The sequence below is a fragment of the Dufourea novaeangliae genome, unplaced genomic scaffold (assembly GCF_001272555.1).
Source record: "Dufourea novaeangliae isolate 0120121106 unplaced genomic scaffold, ASM127255v1 scaffold101, whole genome shotgun sequence".
In the NCBI taxonomy this organism is placed as follows: Eukaryota; Metazoa; Arthropoda; class Insecta; order Hymenoptera; family Halictidae; genus Dufourea; species Dufourea novaeangliae.
Window position 1 is genome coordinate 174,338 of NW_015373989.1, and position 20,573 is coordinate 194,910.

At 34.5% G+C, this 20,573-nt stretch overlaps 1 protein-coding gene across 1 annotated transcript in view; it reads right to left on the reverse strand.

The window, feature by feature from the left end:
- LOC107187760 (kinesin-like protein KIF13B) overlaps positions 1-20,573 on the reverse strand; it is a 171,967-nt gene that overhangs the window by 33,041 nt on the left and 118,353 nt on the right. The window contains 6 exon segments of the mRNA XM_015575925.1: positions 371-634; positions 1,476-1,688; positions 3,099-3,216; positions 4,809-5,056; positions 8,691-8,959; positions 15,712-15,875. Of these exon segments, the coding sequence (XP_015431411.1) occupies positions 371-634; positions 1,476-1,688; positions 3,099-3,216; positions 4,809-5,056; positions 8,691-8,959; positions 15,712-15,875 (1,276 nt within the window).

Genomic DNA, 20,573 nt, shown 5'->3' on the forward strand with positions numbered 1-20,573 from the left:
CTTTTGAATTTGAAAAACTAAACTAAATTTCTTTCAAGTCGCCAGTGATAAAGAAAAAGAAAATTATCCCAAGTCTCAACGCTGAAATCATCATAATTCAGCATAAAATAATCCTTCCCCAGATTTATTATTCTGTCGAAAGTATTTTTCTTCAAATTTTAGATTCTAACAATCGTGAAATACATTATCAAGTGTGAAAGTGTTAATAAAAAAATGATCCATTTAACTTAATCCAGGTTTTTAAATGTTTCTGTTAACTTGCTACTGGCCATATTTGCAACACGATCGTTTCGATGCTCCACTGAATTTACGGGCTCGCTAAATCCTGACAGGTAACGCGTTTTAGTAGTGGTAAATTGATGGTTAGTACCTTGAGATAATAGACTAATAATTCGTTCAAGCTGGGATCGTCGTTAAGATTCACAAGATAGTATTTGTTCTTCTCGACTTGGATACCGGACGCTTGCACACTGATACCCATTTTTTCCAAGGCCTGTTGCCTCTCGTGTTGCAGCCTCTCAGTTTTCACCAGTTTCTCCTCCCACGTCTGCGACATCTCCTTCATCAGTCGCTCCGATTCCGACAGTTTCTCCGTTATGTCTGTGCGTTGCTGGCACACTATCGATCCTTGTCCCTTAATTCATAAACGATGAGATTGAAAAATTAATCCAGTTATAACTGTGAAATTTCATCTGCTACAGCTATCATTCTGTAGTTGTCAAAGATTTCCTTCAATGAATAAGAACTTCCTTTTGCAAAGACTAATTGATGATTCTAATTATCTTTTGTTCTGGTAAACAAAATTTTCGACTAGAATAATTTGAAAGTATAAAATATCTTCTAGGACAGTGTCTCGTTTCTATTTTGTTAATTCTATTTTTGAAATTATCCAAACTTAGTAAAGCACTGCCATGTATGAGCTTTTCCTAATTTCCTTCTAGATTATTACCAAACATCCACTTTGTGGCTGAATTTAATAAAGTACAAAATTTTCTACTAGAGTAATTTGAAAGTATAAAATATCTTCTGGGACAATGTTTCGTTTCTATCTTATTAATTCTATTTTTACAATTATCCAAACTTAGAAAAACACTGCCATGTATGAGTTTTTTCCTAATTTCCTTCTAGATTGTTACCAAACATCCACTTTGTGGCTAAATTTAATAAAGTACAAAATTTTCTACTAGAGTAATTTGAAACTATAAAATATCTTCTGGGACAGTGTCTAGTTTCTACTTTCTCATCGACACATCAAACTCGAAATAAACACTACTGCGAATCAACAACCATTTTCTAATTATCTTTTGTTCTGGTATTCAATATCTACTCCATGGCCGAGTTTCATCTGTATTCACCAGAGATAAAACTTCCTAGCGAAATTATTTAACGGAGATATAACTTCCAGATCTTTGTGTTATCGCGATGGTAGTGTCGTCTAAAGTGAACGGTTCTGTTGTTAATTTGAATCTTCTTACGGTCGCGTGCAGCAGCATCTCCTTCAGCGCCTCCACCTCTTGCCTAAGTTCCCGAATAATTCTTGCGTTTGGATCCTCGTTGACCACCGCGTGATTCACGATCCTCTTCGCTCTGTCCGCGTATCGGAGGGTGGAAAGCGTTTCCTCGTAATTGTCCGCCGCGGGTGATGTAGTGGCCACCATCACGGTTTTACTGTTTCCGCCGAGATTATCCTGGAATCGGGGAAAAATATTTTCACAGGCGAAACAATCCACGAAACCTTCCAATAATTACTCTATTTACATTGAAACGTTATTGTCAACAATATATCGAGTTGATGGATAAATGGAAAAACTTTTTATTCGAACATCAAAACAAAATATACACCTAACTGTTTTTTTGCACGATTTTTAAATAACACGGTCGAAGATAAAAAACCATATTTCTTCTTTTTACACGGTTTATTTCCTTTAACACGGTGCAAGGAAAAAACCGTCTTTCTTTTTTCTTATACGTGTTATTCCCTCTGACTTAAAAATTATCGTCGATGTGAGCAAATGAAACGAAAGGAAGGTAGATAGTTTACGAAAAGTTAGTTATTACGTCACGTAAGGCAATGAAGGGCAAAGTAAGGTTTTTTTTTTCAAATTAACTCACACATTGATAAGAGCTTAAATTTGATCATTTAGCGAAGTACATCAGTACACTATTAAGCTGTTAAATGAAAAATGATTCCCTGACACTCAATAATTGGATAGATAGTCTCAGTGAAATATCTAAAAGTTGCTAAGCGTGCCACAAAATCAAATCTTTAAAATAAATATTGACATATATATTTTAGTCACTTTTTTACACGGTTTTTTGAATAAAATATAGTTCTTTATTTCATCTTACACGGTTTTTTAATCACTTAGAACGTATCTCCCATTTTACTATAGAAAACGCATTTTTTGCACGGTTTTTTTATACAATTTTTTGATGAGTGCAACTTCTGTGTAAAAAAAGAGTTGAGTGTATATACTTTCCATATGTACTGTGTAACATATCACTTGAACAATACAATTTGTCCTCGAAAAATTGTGATGAGAGTAAAACAAAAGTATCACGTTGAGAATTTACATTACTGACGCATCTAACTGAAAAATTCATATTATTTATACGCCAACCGGAATATTATTGGAAAATTAAGGTACATTTTGCTTTAGAATATTATTAAGTAATTTGTAAAGTTTCTGTAGTATTTTTAAATCTGAGGTTTTATTTTTGAAGCATAGATAATTTGAAACAGTATCTTAGAAATTAGGATATATTTTGAAAATTTGAAATGTAGAGAATCGATGGTTTATATACCTTGAAAATCAAGAGTACGATTAACAACTAAAACTACCAGCATTTAATGTATGCTCAGTTAAATTGTGTAATATATAATGCAATATAACTTAGTATACTATATTATAAAATATATAAAAAATTAGAGATTAACATAAATTCCGATGAAAGTACCTCTAGGATTTCAGTAATTGTAAAATAAAAATCTGAAATCCGTCATTTCGATGGGTTCGGTAGTTCTAGTGTTAAAATGCAATGGAAGAGTTGACAGATTCTTTTAAATGTTTTAAGAAGAATATAATGTTAAATAATACCTTTAGCAGCCACGTTAACACAGAATCTCTGTACGGCACGAACTTGTCCTTATTCTTATTACTTCCGGAATTCTGATCCGCCAGCTTCGAAATGACTAGACCCAACGTCGTTAGGGATCTGCAAATATTTGTCCCTCGTGTATCCCGCGATCGATCAACTCGCTGGGTGATTCAAAATGAAACTGAACACTTCCGAGCATCGTTCATGCGGCAACTAAATTTATTGGTAAAATCAATTGGACAGTTTAATCGACATTGATACGAGAAACATATTTACTCAGGAAACAATTTCTGAAAGTGCTCAATTATTTCATGTTATTCTACTGTGATAGAACTCGAAGGCAAACAAACTACCGTCGAATCAAAATCTAATGGTTATTTTATACGAATCACGCCAAGTTATTTCACAGTATTTAATTGTTTATTGATTTGTGGCATATTGACAAAGGATCTCCTTAGGCCAATCTCGTTTAACGCTGGATTGGAATCATCAACAGAAATGGCTGGTAGCTAATCATCGTCAAGATAGTCGATTGCAAATTGTTGACAAAATATCCGACTGTTAAATAGAATATAATTAAAACGTGAGATTGTTTAACGTGGTAGAAGTAATTGGTTGCTAGCCAACATTAAGTTCCCATCAAAATAGATGCTTGTGAATCATCGTGAAGATAAAGAATGGTTTGCTATCGTCAAAATGAACAATTGTCAACCAGGTTCAAAATGGTTAATTGTCGACCAGGTTAAAAATAACCAGTTGTTAAACAGGTTAAAAATATTCCATTGTCAACCAAGTTCAAAAGGGGCAATTATCAACAAGGTTTAGAAAGGCTAGTTGGTAGTCATCGCCAGAAAGATCAGCTACTAGCTACCGTAAAAAAAATCAGCTATTGGGTATCGTTAAAATGATTAGCTACAAGCTATCGTTAAAACGATCAGCTATTGGATATCGTTAAAACCATTAACCACTAGCTATCGTCCAAATGATCAGCTATTAGCTATCGTCAAAATAATCAGACACTAGCTATCATTAGAATGATCAGCTAGTAGTTATCGTAAAAAAAATCAGCTATTGGCTATTGTCAAAAAAATCAGCCATTGGGTATCGTCAAAATGATTAGCTACTAGATATCGTTCAAATGATCGACTACCAACTATCATCAAAATGACCAGTTACCAACTATAGTCAAAATGATCAGCCATCATCTATAATCAAAATAATCAGCCACCAGCTATAGTCAAAATGATCGCATAGTAGCTATCATAAAAAAAATCAGCTATTGGATTTCGTTAAAATAATTAGCTACTAGCTACCTTCCAAATGATCACCTATTAGCTATCGTCGAAATGATCAGACACTAGCTATCGTTAAAATGATCAGCTGCCAGCTATCGTCAAAATGATCAGCTATTGGCTATCGTCAAAATGATCAGCTTCTAACTATCGTCAACATGATCAACAACCAGCTACCGTTAAAATAATCAATTACATGCTACCGTCAAAATGGCGATTTGCTAGGCATAATTGTCCATCAGAATATTCTGCAATAACTCTTGCAAGGTGATATTATTTAAACTATCTGCGCTGTAGCCTCTTCGTATAAAGTTTTACCATGAAAATAACAAGCCATTTTGACGGATAATTAGGATCTTACTTAAAGTGAACAGAAAAAAAGTTGCCAGGCTGAGGAACGAAAATTAGTATCTTTACTTGTTAATATTGCTTCCTTCTTTAAGCCTATCGCCCACTGCCCCAGTTTTCACAGCCCTTTCGCTCCCTGCTAAGTCCACTAAGCTCATCCGGGAGACTTTTTCCCCGCTGACGCCGCTTTTCGTGTCTATCAACGTCTGCGTGAGTATCACGGAGAACACGGCGTGCGAGCGGGAGCTCTCCGAGTTCATGTTCGTCGCCGCCACCGTACGCGACTTGTTGCCCTCCGCCATCAGGTTGTCAATATCCTGGAAAATCATTTACAAGGTTCAGTTTTCCATCCATTATTATTCTCCCGTCGCATCGTTTCAAAAATCTTCGTCCTATATATTTCTTATGTACCTACTTCTGAAGCCCATGTTTTTCTTTTTTTTTTTTTTCAAAAACTTCCTACAATTTTTATTAAAATATCAATTTTAGGTCTCTTGTATTAGCCAAAGTACAGTTCATGAAACTGTAGTCAGCAATACTTAGATAATAGATATTTATTTAGACCCTATAATAATTTCGTTCTGTTCTTTCAAGTGTACTTATTTAATTTTCAAACTATAATTTACATTTATTTTGAACGTTTATGAATCAGCTTCCTATGACATTGATAGAATTGCTCTTTATTTGACGTGTCTGCATGCTTAAAAAAAACTTTTTGGGTGGTTATTTGAAAATATAAAGATAGGTTATCACAACTATGATAGAAGAAATTTTTTTGAAATTTTTGGGATATTATTAATTAGACTGAGGAATTGATACATTTATAGTTTATAGGGCTTTGTGAAGTACAATAAAAGATAAGCTTTCATCGGATACAACTAGTTTTCTAAAAATAGAAATTAATGTAATTTAGAATAATAATTCTAACTAATTTAAAAATTCTAAACCTAAATAGACATTTAACCCTTTGAATTCTTCTGTCAACTGTGACTCGATGTCAATTTTATTCACATGTACTCTCATGTTGAGTCATACTTGACACTTTTAGCAAAGTTCCAATGCTATTAAAAATGCTGAAAAATATTTGTTTAAATTGCTTCCCATCAACCAACTATCTTCTGAAGTACATTTAAAATAAAACACCCAAAAGAATAGGGAATTATTGAAAACAAAATATCAAAAGAATTACTAGTGTCAAGGGTTAAGAGAAGAAAAAAATTCCTATATTTGCTCTTATCTTTACAAATTACTTTAAAACCGGTCATTTTGCATAAAAATCCGCAGTATATTAATAATTCGTAATAAGTTCAATAAAATCGAGTACTTTCAATGGTAGATAAAGAATCAAGTGTGACGCGACATCAATTTCAATATTTGTTTAAATTGGTTCCCATCAACCAACTATCTTCTGAAGTACATTTAAAATAAAACACCCAAAAGAATAGGGAATTATTGAAAACAAAATATCAAAAGAATTACTAGTGTCAAGGGTTAAGAGAAGAAAAAAATTCCTATATTTGCTCTTATCTTTACAAATTACTTTAAAACCGGTCATTTTGCATAAAAATCCGCAGTATATTAATAATTCGTAATAAGTTCAATAAAATCGAGTACTTTCAGTGGTAGATAAAGGATCAAGCAGTTCGTTGTTCGAGATAGAAGATAAGAAGACGAAAAAACGTTTAGTAAAGATAGTATACGAAAGAACATGATGTTAGTATCTGTGTCTATATATCATAGACAGAGCAAATTGAGAGTTATCACGTGTTGCTGGTATGCACGAAACGTGTTTGTTGCATAAAAGAGGCAGCCACTGACCTCCGCCGTATGTAAAACGACCTGATTTTACTTTCTGAAAGGATCGTGTATCATTACCTCCGTCCGTTTAATGATCGCACCGCGGCGGAACGATCGGTAGAAGCCGTTTAATTTCGATCAATCGCGATCGTGACGGTTCAATCAATTTGCCGCGGCTGTTTCAGCCCGAGCTGAAATACTCGTGGAGCAATCCGATCGATGTCAGGCATGAACCTAATTTCTAACGGTAACGATCGAAATGGACAAAGAATTTGAGCGTCGATACTTATTAAATAAATTGTCTCGTTGAAGTCAATATAATCGGTATTCGAAGAAGATAACTTACAGTAGCGGACAAAAGAGTTACCATCTTTTTGATTTGTTTTGTCTTTTTTATTTTTTAACGTCAACTTAAAAATTCGATATGTGTTTAATGGATATTCTGGTACAGAATTAAAAATTGTATAACACCCAGTATATTATGGGAGATATTTAGAAATAACACAAATACAAAAAATCAGAAAAGTGGTAACTTCTTTGTCCGCTACTGTATAAACGTTAAGAATGAAGAGAATACTTTTATCAATATTTTTATTTATTATATGATATATTAAACATTATATTCCACATATTAATGTTACAAAATTAACTATCTTATTGATCGAACAGTTGTTCTGTCCGTGTGAGAAAAAATTAAATTAAATTAAGAAATCAGAGAAATGTATTACAAAAAATTGAATTATATAAATTACATAGTCCAGGAAAAGTTAGAATCAACGAAAAGTTTAATCTCGATTTTGGTTATATAATAATTATCTAGTTAATCGAAGAATTGAATCTTGATTTTAGTTAAATAATTACCTGGTTACTTGACGAATTAAATCTTGATTTTAGTTAAATAATTATCTGGTTGCATAATGAATTAAATCTTGATTTAGGTTAAATAAATATCTGGTCACTCGAAGACTTGAATCTCGATTTTAGTTAAATAATTATCTGGTTACTTGATGAATTAAATCTTGATTTTGGCTAAATAAATATCTGGTCACTCGAAGACTTGATTCTCGATTGTGGTTAAATAATTATCTAGTTACTCGAAGAATAATCCCACCAATATCAGAGAAAGCTGTTTTTCAAAATGTAAAATGTTTCTACTGAAAACCTAAAAATACTAAAGAATTGAATATTATTTCTTCTCGATATACATATAGTCACAACTCCCAGACTGTATCCCAACGGAGATTAAATTGATGAAGCACTGCAACGACAGATATTGATCATAACGGTTTCACTTTGGAACCGCGCCAGTCACCGGTCAAAGCAAGTGATAAATACAGGAGAACCGGTGTGCTTCGTGTGTTCAACACGCAATTATAGTCTTCTCTCTCTAGAATCTAAAGACGCATCGGACACATTGTTGCTCGTTGAAAACCAACGAACAAAACTGTCACACTAATCTCCCCATTAGATCACGCTTTGTCATCGAAATTATTTACTTTTCTTTTTCGATTTTATAACCTTAAATAGGCGTTTCTTACAGATCTATATCAGAGTTGGGCAAAATGTAATCTAATTACAAAATCTAAATTACAATTACAGTGCAATTTTTATTGTAAATTTAGTATAGTTAATTACAATGTAATTGTAATTGTCTTATATTTACATTGTAATTGTAATTTGGACTTTGTAATTAGATTACATTTTGCCCAACACTGATCTATACATTACAAATCTGCAAACCGCAAAAATTTTGAAATAAATTGGAATCTATCAGTAAAAATTGGTGTCTTTCGGGTGTCCTTTTGATCATTATTTAAACATACTTAGATGTTTATAATACATTAACAATTTACATTACTTTGTTCAGGAAAGTCCGCAGAATTACTTCGTGTCAAAAGCACCTGCATAACTATTACTGTAAAAGCACAAAACCTCTCCACAGGTAAGAAAATTTTCAATATTTGTTCCAAAATAATTTTTCTAAAAACTGTATATTCTGTAAAAACAAACAGTTTGCAAATTCATATTCAGCTCATGCAGACCTCTAAAAAAACGCCTACTGAATGTACACAATTCATAAAAAAAAAAAAGTTACCATATGTTTAACAGTGTTATTGCCGTAATTAAAGATTCTAATGTGTACTTCTGAATTACCTGAAACGACGTGACAGCGAGCTGACTGAGCCCGTCCACGTAGGGCCCGAGGACATTGTGCTCCCTGACTTTTAGCGACTGTTTGTTAGGCTTCGGGTCCAGCAGGTCGTGCACCTTCTCGTTGTAGATCTCCATGTACGAGACCTCCACCTTGTAGGTGAGCTCCGAGCTCTGCCGTTTCGCGATCATGTCGAACAGATTGTCGCACAGCCGCGGTATTATGCCCTTGTTCTCCCCGCTACCCATCATCGTGTACGATTTCCCGGACCCTACGAACAAAAAAATCCATCGAGATATCCCGATTAAGGCACATACTATAACAATAATAATTTATGGCAACGACCGTAAATTCGTGCAATATACATTCAAATAATAGAAAGAACATATTATAATAAAATTATAGTTAATTATAATTAAGATTAAAATTAAAAAGAAGAAAGAAAGAAATTAAGGGAAAAGAAAGAGAAAATAAGAACATATACAGGGTGTAACAAAAATGTTGTCCGACCAAGATTACATTGTTGCTAAGGAAAAACTTGTTCCAATTCACCCCCCGAGTGCCCCATTTCCGGGTCGGACAAGATTTTTGTTACACTCAGGGTGTCCCATTTAAATCGACCCACTTAAATATCTCCGAAATTGTTGACGATATCAAGAAATTGTTCCAGACAAAAATAAAATGGTATCAGGGGGCACACTTTCTGATGTAACTTTTCTCTATGGAGACGCGTTGAGGTCATGTGAAGATCAACTTTAGTTTTTTAAATCGAATTATACATTTTTTAATGCACCAATTCGCCATAAGTCATTTAATACTTTAGAGAATAGCATCAAATACTGCTGTTACGTACGAAGACACTCTCGTGACCTCTTAACCCTATCGTAAGTTGGAATACATCCGACCAGACTATGTAATTGCCCACGGGGTGTCATGGCGTGGCCAGATTTTCTTCGAAAGCAGTTTCCATTGAGGAACATGCCCCCACTACTTTTAGACTCGATTTTCGGGGTATAAAAAGGGGCGCGTACAGCTCATCCGGGGGTCATACTCATACCAGAAGTCTAGTTAGTGAGATCAGGTATTAAAGTTCTTTTCAAGCATTTTTAAAGGTAAGCGAAACTCTGTACAACAGGCCCCTGCATTTCTCAGTGCGTGAAAACCGAGAACGTTGGAATTAGCCTCCGTGACCACAATTTACATTAACATTTGTAAAACCTTTACTTTCTTGAATATACTTTTATATATTTATAATTCAGCAATCTTTCCAGTATCTTTGTCCAGAGTCAGATTTCCTAGAATGTAGGATAATTTTTGCTTTGACGCAGTAATAATTCAACATTGCCCGCCAGTGAGTTTCGCTGGCGCTGAATTGCCCATCACTGGTTCACAGTGCCAATCAACATTTCCACGGGGTTCTCCTGAAACGTAAACGATGATAATTTCTTTAAAATATACGAGTAAATCTAGTCTTTAATGTACTCGTTTTTTGATAAATTGATTTCTAACAAAATGGTGTCTGTTTAAAGTTAAGACACTGATTTTTCGTTAAAAAACCACTCGATTTTTGGCTATAAACGAAAAAATACTAAGATTCATATTCAAAAACGGTTACGTTGAGGACTAGATTTACTCGTATATTTTAAGGAAATGATCACCGTTCATGTTTCGGATAAACCCTGCGAAAATGCCAATGGACCCCACAAATCTTGTTAACCTGGCTGTAATAACACGTTATTTTCTTGCATAAATATTTCTAAAAATTGTTTAAAATATTGTCATTACTAGACTGCGGATGTTTATCCAAATTCACAATTTTAAACATTAATTTATAAATATGAAAATGAGATAAAAATATGTTTCCTGTACTAGATGTCTTATTACACTCATAATAATATAGAAATATCATTAAGTTTTGTTAAAGACTTTATTTTACTGCATTTTGTACATTAAAATTGACTGTAAATGCATAAACATCCAGACGTTACAATAGAAAATGGCAAGCAATAAAAAAAACTCTTTCTCCTTGAACAAACTCTTTCTACTTTCTCCTTGAAAAAATTATAAAAATCGACCTTTATTGGTCGTCCTAGATGTATATGTCTCCTTAACGAAGGAGGAAATGGTTGATCCGGGGAAAATAACAGGAAACCACCGGCTAGCCACAGCACTTCCCTTATCAGGGGGAAGTTGGAGTCATTGAAGCGAAGAGGGTTTTCGGGGGGTGGGAAATTGGAGGGTTTAACGAGCACGGTTGTTACGATAAGAGGCGTTCTCTCTATTTTGGGAGAATGTTTATAGTTGGTGCCTTGATTTTTGGAGGTAATTCCGCGCTCGGAAGTAATTATAATAACTTGGCCACGAGGCGGACCTTTTAGAGGGGTGGATTATTATGAGGGTTTGCTTCTTCCTTGTTTTTGGTAGTTATGGTATGATTGCGTTGGATTCTTCGGAGTTAGGAAAGTCGAGAAGGTAGAAAAGTAATTCAGAGACAAATTGATCGACTTCGTTAGATAAATTAACGTAGTGTCAATTGAAAATGATTTCCGATCGAATCAGTGGACTTGCCATTTTAGTTATTATTTTAAGGAAATTTAGTTCACGTCATTCTTATATCTAATTAAAACAATTTTTGTCAAGTGAAGTAAAGTATAATCTTCTTAAGTAAGTAAACGTAAATGCAAAGAGATTCTTAATAAGAGTAAATAACTATTTCCATGTCAGAATGAAAGGTTAATAATGAACACGTAGAGATAACGAAGTCAACACTGGTCAACAAAATTGAACTTTTTCTTTGTCTTCGAACATCCAGTTGCTGATTCTTGTAGATTCTTCTATGCTGAATACGAATCCGTAAATAGTTTTTTGCCATCACTCCCAGTTTCCGAGAAATTTGATTTAAAAAAAAATGCAAATTTTCAACTTTAAACATTTCCTGTATTCAAAAATTAATAGTTATTCAATTAATTGTTGCGTCAAATTATTCTGTAAACTCTCCCGATTAAATTGTATACGTTGTTATCGCATTATCAACATTTAAACATGTTTAAACAACGATCAAAGGCAAAGGGACACCCATAATGCACTAATTTGTACAGATATTTATCAATGTATTTCAAAAAGTAAGGGTGCAGGACATAATCTGACTTCGTCAGCAGATGCAGTAAACATTTTCCTTCCAGAAAGCATTAACAGAATTTGTAAGACTCGTTTTGTGTTCAATACAAGAGCGAAATAGTTTAATAAAACCGGCGAAGCTGACAGTGAACTGAATAACTATTAATGTTTGAACACAGGAAATGTTCAAAGTTAAAAATATGAATTTTTTTGTTTAAATAAAAATTCTCGGAAACTGAGGGTGATGACAAAAAATTGTTTACAAATTCGTATTCAGCACAAAAAAATCTATAAGAATCAGTATAATTGTTCTTCATCTTCTTATCAATAGGCATTATTCGTCGCAGAATTATTTGGAATAACGAATAATGCAACAGACTTACTCATGACGGAAGAATAATTTTTCATCGAATAAAATTGTTAGTCATTATTCGCAAATAAATCCTGGGACTTTATTCGTTATTCGAAATAAAATTTGGCCAATTTTGTGTTGTAATTGCAGCAAACTACCGATATCGCCTCTATTTAAACAATATACCGTGAATGGTTAACCCTCAATCGACTGTAGGCTTCGCTTCCTCAAACCCCCTAACAAGCTTTCCGTTCTTATCCATTACCTCGTACGACATCGGTCTAAGCACTTGAGAGGATGACGGAACGAAAGGTTAAATCCGACTCGTCGATGCCAAGCGAGCAGCTAAGTGTACACCGAGAAGATGCAAGAGTCTCTAAAAGTGCATAATCTGATTCTTTCTTCTCGTTCCTCTGTCCACCCCTTACAGAATCAACCCCCTCCCCTCGTTGACGACAAGCAGCCAGACGTGGCAATAGACACGAGGCGACACTTCGGTCAATGTCCCCTTGTAAACACCGACGAAATGTCAGAATAGTGTATTTAGTGTCCCAAAATAGGTAAATAGATAATATATAATAGATCATCTGATTACTACAGGATGTTCCAAAATAAGTGTAAGTCCTTGAAAGGTGTAAGAATAGTATATTTAATGTCCCAAAATAGGTAAATAGATAACAGATCATCTCATTAATACAGGATGTTCCAAAATAAGTGTAAGTCCTTGAAAGGTGTAAGAATAGTATATTTAATGTCCCAAAATAGGTAAATAGATAATAGATCATCTTATTAATACAGGATGTCCCAAAATATGTGTAAGTTCTTGAAAGGTGTAAGAATAGTGTATTTAGTGTCCCAAAATAGGTAAACAGATAATAGATCATTTCATTAATACGGGATGTCCCAAAATAAGTGTAAGTCCTTGAAAGGTGTAATAGTGTATTTAGTGTCCCAAAATAGGTAAATAGATAATAGATCATTTCATTAATACAGGATGTCCCAAAATAAGTGTAAGTCCTTGAAAAGGGTGATTTGTAACCAACTTTGCTAAGGAAACAATTCTTTCAAATTACCCCAGGAATTATCCCTTTCAAGGACTTACAACTACAGTAATATCTCGATGAATGCGACGTATTCGGGTTCGCTTTGAAGCATTGATAGCAAGGCGGAAAGGTGTTTAGACCCTTATAAATTTGTTTTTTACCCGAAACCGAGTCTCTAGCTTACCTTCATTTTATTCTGTTTTGATTTATTCCAGCGGGGGACCCCCTATCGTTGCTCGTGTTGCATTCATCGAGAAATCACTGTATTTGGGGATACCCTGTACAGGTAAAAAGGATTTTGAACACTGAAAATTAATTTGGACAGTAGAGGGTTGAGGGGATAAATTGCGTGAATGTGGATCTGGGGAATACAGATTTTGGAACGACGATATTTTGCAACAATTGATAAAAATGAAATGTAGAAGATATACTGGGTGATTTATAAATACGATGTGATTCTTCAGAGAACGAATCTAAATACTGACAGGATTAAACATAGATCATGGGTAATAAATTATAATAACTTCCTTTGTGGGTTCTTTGATCTGTGTTCAGATTTTGATTCGGTTTTCTCTTTTAAGATCCAGTTTCTCGATCTTCCTGTACAAAAATTGTATTTTACAGCTCTGAATATGGTAATTCCGACTTTTTGAATATTTTTCACATTTTCGTACCAAAGCACTCCATTTGTGCTTAACTTTATAATTTCCCTAATAATCTTTGTGGATTTTAATTACACAAATTTCAAATATATTTCGGAATCCTCGATAGTCGGACTTCTTTCCAACGTAAATCTCGATATTATCGTTCACAGTATTACGTAAATTTTCCTTATCACCGTTTTCCCCGTTATTTGTCCCGACTACATGGAGCCAACATTGTTCTTTTCTCAGACACAATTAACCCTTAACCTTTCCACTGCCGCACCCCTGTCTCGCGACTGAGGCCTTTAAATTACAGCCCAGGGCATTATAAGAAATTTCAGTTATCACGGTCCACAACGTTATTATTCTTGGCTCCTAATTGACGTCGTTATTTTCTCCATCCCTTAAACCTTACGTTTCGGTGCTTCCAGTTAACCTTTAATTGACGTCGTTTTTCTTAAACCACGGAATGAATTGTGTACCTCTTCTGCAAAGTGTTGAAAGTACTGATACATCCTGCAAGCACCACTTTATGTCACTATTTTTTATGAACTCAACCTTTGTGCACCTTATTTTCTTCGTAATCAAAATCCAAAATTTCTGGCCGATATTACATGATGACTAGACTTTAAATCTCATTTATCTGTATCATAAATAAACATTTAAATCATAATAAAATTAACAAAAAAAACCTCGACTAATCATAGCGCGAGTCTGCGGACCGAGATTATATTTTTAACATCTCGTTAACAAAGTCTCGGATAACATTTTCGCTCAGAAAAATGTTGAATCAAATCACTCCAGGAACCCCTCATTTCCAAGAGTCGAAGCTACTTTGGGACACCCTGTATAATATCAGGAGGCTTCAAGAGACCCAGCTCCCCTAACGTGAGACGACCTCACGAGGCCAGGCCTCGACGTAAACCTCACCGTGTAAGACCTGCTAACGTAAAACGACCTCATGAGACCAGGCCTCGAGGCAAACCTCACTGTATATAGCCTGCATTACTGTAATTATATTCCGATGTCGATAAGGCGACGGGATAATCTCGTGACCACTCGGTAATGATAATCCGTTGGTGGAAGGGCGGCTTAAAAACCGCACGAACAACGGCCAGAACGACGACGAGGTGACGAATCCGTAACCCGAGACGGCGATACAATGCAAATGAAACGGGACACTGATCGAAGCACGTGGAAGCGTTCCGCGTGAAGGGAGTTTAATCAGCCGCGAATTACACCGGGTGTGGCTGTACCCGGAAGGTCGCGGTAGGTAATACACCAAGGTCGAATTCTCGTGTACACCATTGAAATTGTCCTTTTGTGTCACCTGTTTCCGCATGGTTCTACGCATCGTTGCGATTCTGATTGCAACTTTTGTTCGGTGTCACTTGGACATTACATTTATTCTTTTAAAGGGACTTTCTCATTCAAAATTGCAGAAAAACGACACTTTCTTAATATTTTTTTATAAAAAAAAACTATTATATTTAGAAACATAATTTCTTTTGTACGCTATTATATATATTATTAAGAACATAAAGAAATTTTTTCTAGCATTTTTAGTTAACCACGATCGCTGTAGAGGGCGGTCTTCCAAAAAGCCACGTTTTAATCGGTGCGACACTTTGCAAACGTCCTGTAAGAAATTAAGTAAAAATTCCAACGGGATTCTATTCGTGAGACTTAAAACTAGACAATAAACCTCTATGGGTCCTAGTTTATTGTTGGTAGTTTTAGTGTTAATGTATGCAACTTGTTCCTGTCAAAAATCACTCCGATAAGGGTGAAATCAGCCTTTAACGTTTTCGCGTTTTGTCGTTTTCTTAACAGCATTGTAAAGTTATATTTTTTTTGTAACACTCACCGGTTTGTCCGTAAGCGAAAATGCAGGCGTTGTAGCCCTGGAACGCATTGTCCAAAATGTCGCGGCCCAGGGCGTCGAATACGACCTCCTGACTCGCGAAATTCTCCGCGGTCGGGTCCAGAGAGTGGAAACAATGGTCGAACGCGAATGTCTTTGGTTTGCTCCTGCAACAAGAAGAGAATAAATTCAATTAATGCGACGGAAAATATTGGAGCATTACAACAAAATTGCTTTCATCGATGATTTAAGACTGTATAATGGTATCTGTGGTATCCTTTCAAATTTTTTTTTAATTCTTTTCGTATGTATGTACATTACAATGGATCAATGGAAACATTCATTTCTTCTATTTTTAATTATTGTAATTGTAGATTCTCTAATACTTTGGAACGTGTACAGACACTAGACCTACCGAAGTAGTCAAAATACCTGGTTAGTATACATTGTTATAACGATGATTTAAAATGTTACAACAATGCATTTTCACGACTTTTACTGTAATATGAAAATGAAGAAATTTACAAATATGTATATTTTATTAAATGTACAAATTTGTATATTTTCAAAGGTTTGTCACGTTTATCGATCTGACAGAAATAAATGTATGTTTATTGTCGGTAATTCTAACGATAAGACGAATTTCTTATGGTTTGACGCCATTTTGGATTTTTTAAGTATATTAATGTGTACTTGACTCTAGTATTATAATAACTAAAAGTTAAGTAAATATCAATACTGAACAATATTATGTTTTATCGTATAATGAATATTAAAATAGAATTATTTGAGGAAGGAATACAAATATCTAGTGTAATATCCTAGTTAAGTAAGAGGAGTTTCTTATGGTTTGACGTCATTTTGAATTTTTTAAGTATATTAATATGTACTTGACTATAATATTATAATAACTAAAAATTAAGTAAATATCAATACTCCACAATATTATACTTTATCGTATAATGAATATTAAAATAGAATTATTTGAGGAAGAAATACAAATATCTATGTAGTCTAACATCCTAGTTAAGTAAGAGGAATTTCTTATGGTTTGACGTCATTTTGAATTTTTGAAGTATATTAATACGTACTTGACTATAATATTATAATAACTAAAAATTAAGTAAATATCAATAGTCCACAATATTATACTTTATTGTATAATGAATATTAAAATAGAATTATTTGAGGAAGGAATACAAATATCTATAAGCAAGGGTACAGCAGTTGCAATTACTGTAATTACAATTGCTTTCATCTGTTCCATTCTCTCTTGTGTCTCTGAACGATACATATTAATTAATAATGACACTGTCTCGCATTTTTGATACACTACGATCCCAAGCGACGATACCAGAGACAACGACATTGTATCGGTAATTACAAATATTTTCTTAACATCGATTTATGGGCTCTCTCGAGGTTTTACTAATGAAAAAAAAATATCTCGAGCGACGACGTACAGAGGGTTGCAAATCAACTCTTTCGTCGCTAAAAGCATGCTGGATATTAAATCCTGCAGTTTCCCTCGAGGGTGACAGCGTGCGAGAGAAGGGTTTATGAAACGTGTCGCTTAGAAATTAATGGTAGCCCTGTTTTCCATCTACAATGAAATGAAATTAATTTCGTCTTAGGAATTCTGTGGAACAAATAACATTTGCAACGTGAAATAAGAATAGACAGTAGTCAGGACAATATAATAATTAACGAATTTAAAATTGGATACATTATTATGTATAATATAATAGTTAACAAATTCAAAATTGGACACATAATTATGTATAATAGATCATTTTCAGTAACACAAAAACTGCGATTTACTGTCGTACTATTTGTAAATCGACCTGTATACAGTCTTTTCTTTATTCCACTTCACAAACTTCATGACATCTGTATTCTTTATTTACTACATGGGTAGTACTATATTTACTAGTGGGGATAACGCCTGGACAATAATCGTGTAGAACCAGGTGGACAATAATCGAGAGGAATCTGTATTTTTCGTATGGAACACGTTGCACCTGGGTCATTCGACGCGAAATCGAACACTATTTGGGAGCAACATTCCAGATTTTGTTGTCACTTGGATATGCTGTAGCCTTTAATGACACATAGGGTGAGTCAATAAGAACAAATATCTAAAATAACTCGTCACCTATCAATTGTATCAGAAAACGTTACAATGAATTAGTATGCGTTTGACATATTCCATGCTCTCTCCAGTAGTGGGGATAAAGCCGCGACAATAATCGTGTAGAACAAGCCCGAGACAATAATCGAGAGTAGTCTGTATTCGTCGTATGGAACACGTTGCAACTGGGTCATTCCACGCGAAATCGAACACTTTTTGGGAGTAACATTTCGGATTTTTGTTCTCACATGGATATGTTGTAGTCTTTAATGATACATAGGGTGAGTCAATAAGAATTAATATCTCAAATAACTCACCACCTTATTATTCCATGCCCCCCCCCCCAGTGATGGGGATAACGCCTGGACAATAATCGTGTAGAACAAGGCGGACAATAATCGAGAGGAGTCTGTAGATTTTTTTTTACGAATATTACAAGTCATAAGCAAAAAGCTGATAGAAATGGATCTGCACCCCTTTCAATCAAGGTCCTCGATTATCGAGGAGGCCCGGGTTTACGCCACGGAGGAAATACGGTACACGCCCCCGGTGTTCCCTGGGAATGAAAGCGATTTCCTCTTGTCCTGGATATCCGAGCGCGGCAACCCTGTCGTCTCTGAAACGTCAAAAGACTCGAAGTCGATGGATACGAGAACCGGGGCCGTTATACGCATCGGCCTCCGCGCGCGCTATTGATTTCCCGTCGTGTTTTCTCCCCGAGTAATCAGTTTCCATCGGTTTTCCCGTGAATAGAAAAAAAACAAAAAACGAACTGCGGAACGTTTAGCCACCCGCGGTAATGCGGCTGAACACCCGGGTTATTACGACTAGGATAAAAAAAACCCATTTACTGCCTCCTACTGGATTATTGTCACCCTAGACTGTTTTATTTAGAATAAGAAATAAACGTTGTGAAGTTATACATAAAGAAAATTCTGCATGTAATTAAAATTGTAATTTATATGATAGAGAGAGCGGCGCTTTATTCCCTTTTTCCATTAATTTTTGTAAAATGATCAAAATATTTTGGGTATTTGGAAGAGTAAAAACGACGATTTTCTTGATAGCGAAAAGAAAAACAAGGTACTAATGAAAAGACTGTAATTGTAATATTTGAACTAGTGACATAATAAAATGTAATGTTTTAGATAGTATAAAGATCGTAGGAAATAATGTCGATCATAATTCAACGATTCGTTAAGTGTTTTAGTGTTCATATTTGGGTGACTAAGAGAAGTCGACGATTTTTTGAGTTCCCAGCTTAAAGGACACTCTTTGATGAAAAGATCCATACAATAACTAAAAAATGAAAATTTATATAATCAATATAAATTTCCACAGTTAACAGGAATAAATATAACATTTCTACAAAATTCAAATTACAGGGTTAATGATATTAAATTGAAAAAATTCAGAAACAAACCAATACGATATATGAGAGCTCGACAATTTTTGGAATTGTAACTTCTGAAGTTTACTTACAAGCCCGAAGAAATAGTCGATGAAGAGATCCAGACAATAGTAAGAACTAAGAAATGAAAATCTATATAATCGATATAAAACGAATATAAAATTTCTACAAAATTGAAATTTAGGGTTAATAATAATATCAAATTGAAAAAATTCACACACAAACCAATACGATATATGAGAGCTCGACAATTTTTACAAAATTTCTGCTAAATTGAAATTACAGGGTTAATAATATCAAATTGAAAAAATTCACACTCAAACGAATACGATATATGAGAACTCGACAATTTTTGGAATTGTAACTTCTGAAGATTACTTCCAAGTTTGAAGGGACAGTCGATGAAGAGATCCAACGTCAGAATAAACGACAGGGACGTGCATCGGAATCGATTCACCGTTCCTAGGGTCCATAAAACAGCCAGCTGGACGTCGATTCGCGTAACCGGTGGATGAAACTTTTTCGATCACGAAGGAACCCAAATGTTAGGACGTGCCAAGTGACGTCTCCACAGGTCTGGAGGGAGGGTGGCCGGAAGTGGAAGACTGCATAGCACCCGTGGAGCGTTCTAACGGCGTTTTAAATCGGGAACAAGACAATGCCGCGGTGCGGGTTAAGGCCGATTTGCATAATCGCGTGGATGGAGTTTGTGGAGCGAGTAGCGAATTAGACGGCCAATAGAAAAGTTTTCGGAAGAATAATGGCGGCGTGGAAGCTTGTTGGGAATCCTCAAAATGGCAGGCTTGGGACGTTTCTCACGATGGAAAGTCGTTTCCTTGACTATTTAGTTTCCAATAATTACGAAAAAAGTATTTAAATTTTAATTTTATCATAAATATTAAATTTTAATTTTAAAAGTGTAAAGAAAATATTATTTTGTAATTTTGTTTTTATAAATATATAACACGTAAATGATTCACGAGAACGTTTTAACATATCGAAAGCACTTTATTATACATAATTTATATATTATTTAATTTATTAATAAATTTAGTTAAATAAACAATGTAAAATGGCATTTTTCATTAGTTACCATTTGCCAACTTCTGTACTTTTATCACAATTATGAATAATGATTTACATTATGAAGTTATTATATATAATAAAATTTATTTTTCTTACCTCTGAATTATTGTTTGAGGTGAACTATTACTTAATACTAAACTTGACACTTTGATAATGGTGAAAGTAGAAGTAAAAAAGCCATTGAACTTTAACTTCAACTATAATATAAATACATACACTGTAGATGTCTTAAAAAAA